This window comes from Mya arenaria, chromosome 14, assembly GCF_026914265.1.
Source record: "Mya arenaria isolate MELC-2E11 chromosome 14, ASM2691426v1".
NCBI lineage: Eukaryota > Metazoa > Mollusca > Bivalvia > Myida > Myidae > Mya > Mya arenaria.
Window position 1 is genome coordinate 34,254,736 of NC_069135.1, and position 10,839 is coordinate 34,265,574.

Consider the following 10,839-nt stretch of genomic DNA (forward strand, 5'->3'; position numbering starts at 1 on the left):
AATACTCCTACTCCCAGGTATAACATGTTAAAAAACATATATTGGTTTGTTACATGGCATGCATCTTTTGATTAAGAAGAATAAGACAAAATGTCAAATTTGTGTTTAAGTTATATCGTTGGAAACTTTGAAAACCAAACACAACCAAACACGGACAATTCATGGATCAGTTAGGACAGCAAACGGCCCAGGCATCATTTGGAGCAACATTGCACGTGTAGTAGTTAGGACAGTTGACCCCTCCAAGCCCGCAGAAGACAACAGTCCCATCGCTATGTAGCAGATGACTACCAGTGGTACAGTGTGTTGCTGAAATTCAAACACACTTTGATTGTGATGTTCTTCGATTGGTTAATGGTATAAACCTGTCATGAATTATTATATAGTTCTTGATGTACACTTATTATATTCGAGGAGAGCGATATATAAGAAACAGGACATGCATTCAAAAGATGAAAACAGAAGCCTCGGCTTGATTGAGACTGTTCATAAACAGCAATAGTAAATCCAGCACAACCAACGTCCTCTAGTTCTGGCATAAGTGGACCTGTTTTTAAAAATACAACGAAAAGACAGAGAAGACGAGCCCAGAAGTCAAAACACTGTTTAGGGGCACAGGGCAAGTACCAAAATGACAATGGACTATAGACACAAAAATACTTACACCACCTAGACAATTACAAACATTACAGACAAACCATACCCTCGTCAAAATTGCTTTACCGTTGAATTATTAGATTCCTGCTTTGAACGGTCAGTATTTTAAGAACCACTAAGTAATATTTAGCTTAAATCACAAAGAACAAGAAAATCGAGGACGACATTTACATGGAAATATGAATTATGTAAAAAATACAAGACCGATCCTGAATTTGCATAAGGGTGCTGAGTCTCTTCTAAAAATGGTCCTGATGATATGTGTTTTTATTTATTAAAGCGTGAAACATAATCAAACTAGGTGAAATGTTTTAAACTTACGACAACATACGGCATACGTATCATCAGGGGCTATTTCGCAGTAGTGGTGACTGGGGCATGCACTGCCACCTCGTCCACAGAAATGATTAGCCAGAGGCGCACCATATGAACAAGGGTTTATGCTGTAGACAGCTAAAATGCAAGTGAAAATAAGCAACCTATAGAATGCTACTATTTCAGGTCTATGCAGTGTTATGACTCACCAGACTCGCGTCAGTTGGACGATAGGTTCTGCTGTTGTCATTGAAAGGCAAGTGCGACGGATCCATTTGAGAAGTTAGTAATTAATGTTCGTGTTCTACAACATGCGAGTCAATACAGTTTGACAGGGGCAGCAAATTTTATTTTTCTGGACTCATATCCACTAACGTCTTGAGTCTGAGTTAGAGTTTCAGGCTCAGAAAACTGATATCTTAATTGTACAAAATATCTTTAATATAACTAATTTGGACAAAAGATGAGTGCCTGATTGTAGAACAGATTATTTGAAATTGATACAGCAATTTTGACCATCTTTCCTCATGTAATAGTATTTACAAAACAATTAAAGTTGACCTTTTCTGAGTCTGAGACTAAAACACCAACTCTAAAGATGTTAGTGAATACAGACCCAGAGATTCGTGAAACGTAACATTGGTCATTTTCAATAATGATTGTTGCAGATTCTAGAAACAGACTATACTATATCTTTATTTTTTTGCATTCTGAGTACTCTTGGTCAGTCTGTTGGTTTACATTGCTTAGCGTAGTACATAATAAAGAGTAAGAGCACACTTGTGTTTCTTATTTATTATATCACATTAGTGAACATTGAACACACGCACGCACAACAAGGAAAACAAAACATGGTGTTAACAAGTTATTTTGTGGATAAACTAAATTTTGATTTGAACAATTTTACATTAATAAACATGGAATTTAGCGGAATTCAAGCACCACGCATGGAATGGGACTCAACAAATCTGCCAGAAGCATTCAAAAAGTTTGAGCGTCACGCGCAGCTGATGTTCTCTGGACCATTAAAGGCGAAAACAGAAGAAGAGCAAGTGTCGCATTTCCTGTTGTGGATAGGCGACAGAGGAAAAGATATTCACTGTACGAAAGACATTTCAAAAGCTGATGCAAAAAATCTCAGTACATTCTACGAAAGATTCAAGCGTATGTGCAGCCAAAACTCAATCCTATTTTGCTCGCTATAAATTATTTCATCAAACGCAAGAAAATGATACGATTAATGCCTTCATTACTCGCTTGCGAATGTGCGCAAGGGATTGTCATATAACAAATACAGACAAAATGATTCGGGACGAAAAACAAAACAATGATGTACCAGAATCATTTCGAGTATTCGTTGGTATTATATCTTGCTCTTCAATTCTCCTATATTATCCCTAAAAGGAAATCTGATCTCGTACTTGACTTTACTTAGAAACTTCTTACACATACAAATAAAGCGTTGACATTGGTATCAGTCGCACTTTTAACGATCGAAGGAAATGATAGCATACCAAAACCATTTGAAGAGCAAAGGTAGATACAACAAATTGACTTGAAAGATGTTTGCCCATCTACATGCTGGACTATCAAAATGTGTCTGTAGATGGACTACACAAGTAAATGATTAGGTTAGAAATTCATCGGACTATATACAAATCAAGATCGGAGACGAACTCGAGGGGAAAATAATATATATATATATATTACAAATCGGTAGTTCCCTCCTTTAGGAAACATTCCATGTCTGAAAAATGACTTGAAATAAATCATAAAGATCGTTTGTATGAATGTTTATGTAAAGACGTTATTTTAACTACATGTAAAAAATAAATAAAAAATGTTATCGTTCTTACCGTAAACGCAGCAGAGAAGTAAAACTATCGTTGCATTCATGTTCGTCTCCTAGGTGATTACACGGTACCTTACTTAAACGCAGGCCAGAGATAACACAAGTGCAGTTGATTGTAGCTCATTGGGAGAGGACATAGATTCACGATAAAGGTCTGGCCTAAATTGAAGCCATACACAAGTCAGATCCGTGCATCGGGGGAGGCGTAGCCGGCGCTATCCTATTACAATTGTATTTTTCATGTCAATAAAGAAGAAAAAGGTTCATGACTCACACCAGCATCACTTTAGACTCATATACCCAACTTTGATTTAGGGACTGACCCTAAAACCCTTACAAATATTTGTAGCCTAATTGTTTCGGTTCCTTGGGGCCCATGTCCTCAGATGCCAACCCTCAAAGTGCGCAATTTGTAACGTCACATCCTAAACCAACCCCGGATTATGTCACATTCTTTTAAGAAAATGTTATGTTAAACGGGAGGAAACTATTAAAAAATGGACCAAGTTATTCATGCAGGACTCATCTTTTCACATATGGTACCGTTTTTGGTCTAAGGCCATAGGCTTTAGTTCCGCAATTGGAAATAAGGTATCGTCATAGACAAGATCCATAGCATAGCAGAAATAAAAACAAAGTATAAGTATATACTGGTACAGCAACATGTCATCTGGCATAATAGGTTTAAAATTATCTTCAAATTACAATATCAGATTTACTTCTATGAACGTGTAAGCTTGTAGTGCAATAAAAACTACTAAAACAGCTACTTAATGGCTATATATTATAAAAGCATTGAAAGTAAAAGTGGCAATATATTTTAATTTAACTGAACTTTCGTCATATTTACTTTTTGACATGACATGTTAAATAATTAACTTGCTCTTCTTTTGGGACGTATGGTGTTGTGAAGGTTAAACTAGTGCGAAGTTCTATTGATTTTTATATGCTAATTTATTCAATTTGTTTCTTGGGAAAAATAACGGTTAAAGTGCGTGCAGCTACAATATAATTAGAACACTAAAAATGTTTCATTGAAATTTATTGGCAGTATCTAACATGATACTTCTTCTTTGTAGGCTTAACAATGTTTGCTGCAGATAAATAACTATTAAGCGAGCCATTCGTTTGGAAAACCTGTATTAATTTAGTTATAATGAAATGCGTTTTTATGATGATATCGGTTTAGCTAGATTCAATATTTGTCACCCAGCAGAAAATAGTGTTGTCTGTACCCTTTTTATTCGAACAGAAATAACAATTGCATTTACTAATTACTAATTAGTATTAGTTCGGACAGCAAACGGCCCATGCATCTGTCGGAGCAACGTTACACGTGTAGTCATTCGGGCATCTGACCCCTCCACGCCCGCAATTTAAAGGGCTACCGTCACTGTTTTTCAAATGTGCACCGCTGGCACAGTGGGTGGCTGAAATAAGTACACTTTGTTTGTCAAATTCTTATAAATCACTGCCATTTAAGGCGTCAAAACTTGTTAATAAAAACAACTTTGTAAAAAATTGCATTGCAAAAAAAGAAATTTCTGAAGCACGACACTTGTACAAAATATGACAACAACAGATAGGTTCTGTTTGCTTATGAATGTTCATTGACAGCACTGCCAACATCCCTAAATTCCAGCTTAACCAGAAATCTGTATATGTAATCCTGCTGTTGAGAAACACACGTTCATGACACACAGACAAGTAAATAAATAACAACAATAATAAGATATAGCGTTTGGATAGCGATGGCAAATAACATTAAAGTTTCAAGACAGATCATGAAATACTACATGTAGTATGCAACGATGTGATGATCATATTTTACAAAGGGTTGTGTTTGGAAAATGTGTTTCAGTTTAATTTAGCTAGAGACATAAACATATATGAGAAATGTTTTAAACTTACGACAGCATACGGCATAAGAATCATCAGGGGCTATTTCGCAGTAGTGGTGACTGGGGCATGCACTGCCACCACGTCCACAATTATGATTAGCCAGAGGCGCACCATATGAACAAGGGTTTATGCTGTAGACAGCTGAAATGCAAGTTAAAATAAGCTACCTGTATATACAGAAAGACTGCTGCTTTTCCACGTCTTTGTAGTGTGTTGACTCACCAGGATAATGGGTTCCGCTGTTATCGTTGAAATGCATGTGAAAGTGAGCAACTTAAGTCTGAAGCAAATAACTTTAGGTCCAAATTCAACTACAGTGCGACAATGAAGTTTGATAGCAGCAGCAAAGATACTTTAATGAATATTGAACTTTTTCACTTGATCATTTCAAAAAGAGTTTTGCGAAAGGTTGTATTGACCATTTTCAGTAACGATGTACCAGAATTATTTCGAGCGTATCTTGCTCTTCTATTATTTTGCATAATCCCTAAAGGGAACTCTGATCTCATACAAGCATCTGTTTGGAAACGTTTGACTTTAAACACATACATAACTTTGGTATTGGCATCAGTCGCATTGGCAACGATCGAATGGAAAAATAGCATTCCGAAACCAGTTGCTGAGCAGTTGATAAGAAAATATTTATTGGAAAAAAAGGAACATCTACGTGTTAAAAAAAAAAAAAATGTAATGGTCAGTATAAAAATTAATATAGTCTGTGATTTTTTTCGAGGGAAATTAAATTAATATTCAATTAGGAAGGATCTTTCTTCAAGAACCATTCAACTAGAAACTTTCAAATATTAGTCTAATAATTTTGGCTTTAAGTAACACTAGCGTATAGAGGTCAATTGTATTCAAACATATTTAGATGTGAATTTAACGACACACGCATATTAAAAAAATGTTATAGTTCTTACCGTAAACGCAGCAGAGAAGTAAAACTATCGATGCTTTCATGTTCAATTCCGATGATTAAACGGTCAATTAATTACTTGTAAACAAAGATAAAAGCCTTGTAAAAGTCCAAAGATAAGACCAGAGCGGTTGATTGAAGCTCGTTGGGAGTGGACATACATTCACGATAAAGATCTGATCTAAATTGAAGACATGCACAGGTCAGATTCAGGGGTCGGGGGTTCGGGGGGGGGGGGGGTGCACACGGCACATATCCATATGTAGTTATACTTCTTTGCATTTCCAAATGGTAGAAAAAAAGTTCTTGAACTACACCAATTAAGATTTATATACCTAATGTATCTTTTGCACTCCTTAATTAAATGAAAAAAAAAACGTATACAGCTTCCAATTTATCAGCTTGATACTGTTACTACAAAAGGTATGATACACAAATCTAGTTACTTTGATACCTTTTTGTCCAGAGTATTTGTAGAACGCGAATCGAGCGAGTAATATTCTATAAAAGTCTTGCATAATTAATGAGAATAGATGAAAGATAGCAATGTTTACATGCCAATGAAGTTTTTCGTGAATATTTTATTACCCTTCGGAATTAAGTCACAATTTGCTCAGCCATCGACCCTAAGAACATACGTAATATCCAAGTGAATTCTTAATGAGCATATTTTAATCTGGCAACGTATGTTTACCAATGTTTTTGCCTAAAATAGATGAATAGCAAACTCACATTTGACTTGCTTTTAAATGTTGTCATAAGTAGCCAATAAATTTAACTTTATCGTTATAATACAAACTTCTAAAGAATCTTTTTTGTACATTGATATGTTAAAAATGTTTTTGTTGTTTTATTGTCTCGGGTGATTTGAAACGTCATTGTTGAGAGTGTCGACAAATCGTCCTTTTTTTGTAAACATTTATCTTATTGGTAAAATATGTTTTTGTTCCATACTGGTCGGATGCTTACAGGGCTTTACGTTTGTATATGTTGTATTGTGTTTCCCCAAACCGGTTTAAACTAAAAAAATAAATAAACTGAACATCCTAAAACTTTGTAGACTGGTACCCTTGTTTTCTTTTCTCCAAAAAGAGTCGATAGATTTTTACCCAAAACAACGGATAGTACCAGTCTAAACAACGTTGGCGCGTCTCGTGTGTATATTTGTTCTGTTTTAATTTCCCATATCTAAAGCTCTTTGAAGCATTGTATTAAAAGGAATCTCATGTTCTATAGGTCCAGAAATCGAACATTTAAATTTTGTGAGTAATGTGTAAAAAATGACTCTGAAAACTCGTTGTAAGACGTTTGAATTAGACAACTATAGATAAAAGAAATTATGCGATAGTACGCCAGATTGCTCCCATTTGTCAAAAGGCATTGCAATCCAAATCTAAATGCGCATCATTTTAAAGAGTCCCTTTAAATGAATTGGTGCCAATCGGCATATCAGTGTGTTCTATTTTTAGAAAGGTTTATGTACTTTTAATAACTATACAGATAGTTACCTTTACCGAAATAAATGGATTGGTAGCATTTACGAATGTACTGATTTTATATTGACATGAATTTCATTCTGTAAATGTCACTTCCAGAAACCTATAACATTTTCTGCTCCTAAGAGACCTATTACTCAAGAATGCGCTTGAGTGCACTGTTCTGCGAAGTTAATCTGATGGTCTCTTCTACGTTTGTTAGTGTGGGTATTGATCTCCATTAGCTTTGCGCCCTTGCTCGGGACGTGGATATATCGCTTGCTTATGTCATTGTTTTGCGGAGACACTAATTCTGCCTTTGGAAAAGTGTTCTAGATAACTAAGTTGAATTGGAATTTTTGTTACAGTGTTTTGTAAAACGCAATTATAAGTAAGGTTGAACAAAGTATCAATTATTCAATGAAAACAACAGGGGAAGCAAAGTATAGGGTTAACTCATATGTGAGTGATTATCACGAGTACGAGAATATTCAGACATTCTAGTTTTACTTAGGTCATGGATGTTTCATGGATGTTTCATTGTGAATAAGAATATAAGGAATTCTTATAAGGAATTCTTATACATGTCTTCGATAAAACGTCAGCCATAACTTGTGTGAAAAAGGATCTAGAAAACGGACATGTGATAGACCAATTCAACCAATTAGAAACACACGGATTAAAATGAATAGAAGTCCTAGATCTCCTAACAGTACGCATTTTTTATACATAACACGTACATTCTATAGTCTAATTAATACGTTCTCGATCTTGATGAAACCGTTTACACTTTTGGTAATTGAATTTTAAAAGCATACCAATTTACATTTGATATAAGATTAAAACATTCTTTCTTTACACTAATAATCACTTATTTTTAAAGTTCATTCTTTAAAGTACATTCTGTTTTACTTAAACCTTCTCAATAAACAGGGCTAGCGATGGACGCTTCTGACAGTTTTATAGAAGAAAGAGGAAAGACCTTCTTGGTACCAAGACGGGTAAGATTGCCTGGTGTTATTAGATAGTATTTAAGACGGTCCCGGAATCTAGATGCTTGAGATTCAGTGATGAATTGTACCGTGCAAAGATATAAAAATCTGCGATCTAATTCTTTGACAGCAGGTTTATATAACTGGCTTTAAAGCATTTTCGCAAAAAATGGCTCGTTCGAAGACAAAAAAGGTTGTTAAAACGTTCAATCTTAAAGACTTAAACTACTACTAATAATAATAAAAACTACTACTACTACTACTACTACTACTACTACTACTACTACTACTACTACTACTACTCCTACTACTACTACTACTACTACTACTACTACTACTACTAATAATAATAATAAATAATAATACAAATAATAATAATTATAATATTAATAATAATAATAATAATAATAATAATAATAAAAATAATAATAATAATAATAATAATAATAATAATAATAATAATAATAATAATAATAATGATGATGATGATGACATAGGTAAATCATTTGATATACATGTAAATGCATTTCAACATTTCCATTTATTATTTGTTCAGCCTGACAGCTCGGATGGGGCCTCATCATCGGCGTCATTTGCATCTGACATAGACACTCAGCTGCCTATGGTTAACAACAAATCTGACCGAAAGGAGTCACAGATAATGGCGGAGATGCGCGAGGACTTCGAGCGCCGCCTGGAGAGAGACAAGCGGCACCAGGAGGAGGTGATCGTAACGTTGAAAAGAGAACTGTCCGCACTGACAAAGATGTCATATGAATATGACAGTTTGAAAGATCACCAGAAAACTTTGAAACACGAAATCGGAAACCAGCAAGAGAAAATTACCTCCCTTAAAGAGGAGAATGTTAGGATCAAGGGTGAATCTGCTAAGGTTCAGAATTTAATGACTGAAATTGACGGGCTTAAATCTGAAAATGAATCATTGCGAAAGGATAAAGCTTTCTTGGAGTTGAGAACAGAGAAGCTCAAAACTGTGATCGTTGAAAAGGAACACGAACTTGCAAGTATGAAGATTCTGATGGACAATCAGTACAAACGAATCAAACTAGATTTAACAAATACAAAAGACAAGTTCTATACAGAACAGGAAACTTTACACAAAGGAATGCGAAAACAGAACCTGATGTTGAGTGAGATTTCAGAAGCCGTTAGAAGTCTTGCAGGCACGAGTTTTGGAGGACAACCTGTAAATAATCCTCGGCGAGAAAGGCCAACTGGAGGAACACATGATTATGTGACCAAATCGTTTAGCTCAAACAATCTAAAAAGTAAACCTGGACCTGCACCGGGCAGAACGGTAACGAGTACTTCGCTGGAGAAAATCACTGTCCCTAAACCCGCCCAAAGTAAAAGAAAGACTCTTGGTGACCAATTAATAAAGAAATAGGTTAATCATATAAACATTCAGTATATGCCTATCAATTTCCTTTTCCATATACAACAGTGAAAATACAGCTTGCCGTGTTGAAAAACCCATTTCACGCTACTGTCGTTTTCCAAACTCGTATCAGCATAGTAGCATATTTTGAGTGCCAACTTTTGCAGACTGATGTTTTATTCATGTTTGTTTTATATTATGAACTTACTTATCAGTAACATAGTTACGTACTATATTTCCTTAAGAAATGATGATGGAATGAATTCAATTGCGGAGAACTTAATCACTAATGCGATTGATTAATGATGTCATTTTCGACATGGAGATTCTGGAAAACGTCATGTAAAGTATACGTGCAGTATCGTTGGTTCAAAATAAAAGCGGAGAGTTTCTAAAAACATAGAAATAATCAAAGGAAACATATACTCAGGAATACTACGATAGGACGTTTTTTAACGACCTTTATCACGTCTTGTTAAGTGTGTAAACATACATCTGTCTCGACCACTGTGCGGTCTCGAAAGAGACGCGTTTATACACCATTACTCAACGTGAAACAGGACGTCAGAAAAGCTTCCTGTAACAATATCCCCTATATATCATGTATGTGTATAGCAATCACTGTTGTAGAGCTGTAAGATCAAATTGTGTATCATTTGTAAATTGGTTTATTATTTTGTTATCTTCCTACTAAACTGAATAAATACTTATTTTGAATTTTCTGCATGTACGGACCTTGACCTATACATACATTCACAATACTGTTTAATATATGTATAAGATTCAAATCAAATGAATGTTTGAGTTAATAAACATATTCTTCCAAAAATCGTATTCTGTGATATAATCAATTCAAAAAGCGAACAATTTCGCTTAAACCACACACACACACACACACACACGCACACGCACACACGCACGCACGCACGCACACACGCACACAAAGATAATCGTAAACAATAATAAGTGCTGATACAAACAATCTACCATATACACATAAAACAATAAAATAATTTATAAAATTATAAACATTTTTTAAAAATGTGATCAGTTAAGTCAAACGTTCCGAAGCTAAATGACTATTTATCGCCATCTGTATAACGGGTTAAGGGTTATTAAAGAAAAAAATACCTTTATTTTTAAGATACATTTGGTGACTCTTTACTTAAAAAAATAACCAATGAAAACGTTTTATGTGCTGTGTTTTAAGCACCGCTGTTTGTATACTGCAGTTGATTGGTCTAAAATCTAGGTCAAAATCAATCTTATACTGCTACGCCGAAAAAAGTCAAGTAAAAGAGTAAATGTGATTTCAACCTGACTAGGTAAAA

The 10,839-nt window shown here is 34.9% G+C and overlaps 3 protein-coding genes across 3 annotated transcripts; 1 reads left to right on the top strand and 2 right to left on the bottom strand.

The window, feature by feature from the left end:
- Positions 1 to 93: 93 nt before the first annotated feature.
- On the bottom strand, positions 94 to 2,907 carry LOC128216905 (uncharacterized). The gene is made up of 3 exons (XM_052923609.1): positions 2,829 to 2,907; positions 979 to 1,110; positions 94 to 309 (listed from the first exon to the last, which is right to left on the bottom strand). Exons 1-3 carry the CDS (start codon positions 2,866 to 2,868, stop codon positions 167 to 169), a joined length of 315 nt encoding a protein of 104 aa, XP_052779569.1. The 5' UTR covers positions 2,869 to 2,907; the 3' UTR covers positions 94 to 166.
- Positions 2,908 to 3,849: 942 nt separating this feature from the next.
- Positions 3,850 to 5,762, bottom strand: LOC128216441 (uncharacterized). The gene is made up of 3 exons (XM_052923006.1): positions 5,647 to 5,762; positions 4,736 to 4,867; positions 3,850 to 4,254 (listed from the first exon to the last, which is right to left on the bottom strand). The coding sequence occupies exons 1-3, from the start codon at positions 5,684 to 5,686 to the stop codon at positions 4,112 to 4,114; spliced, it is 315 nt and encodes a 104-aa protein (XP_052778966.1). The 5' UTR covers positions 5,687 to 5,762; the 3' UTR covers positions 3,850 to 4,111.
- Positions 5,763 to 7,390: 1,628 nt separating this feature from the next.
- Positions 7,391 to 10,224, top strand: LOC128218541 (uncharacterized). Its single transcript, XM_052926230.1, has 3 exons — positions 7,391 to 7,829; positions 8,051 to 8,118; positions 8,666 to 10,224. Exons 1-3 carry the CDS (start codon positions 7,802 to 7,804, stop codon positions 9,515 to 9,517), a joined length of 948 nt encoding a protein of 315 aa, XP_052782190.1. The 5' UTR covers positions 7,391 to 7,801; the 3' UTR covers positions 9,518 to 10,224.
- Positions 10,225 to 10,839: the final 615 nt, after the last annotated feature.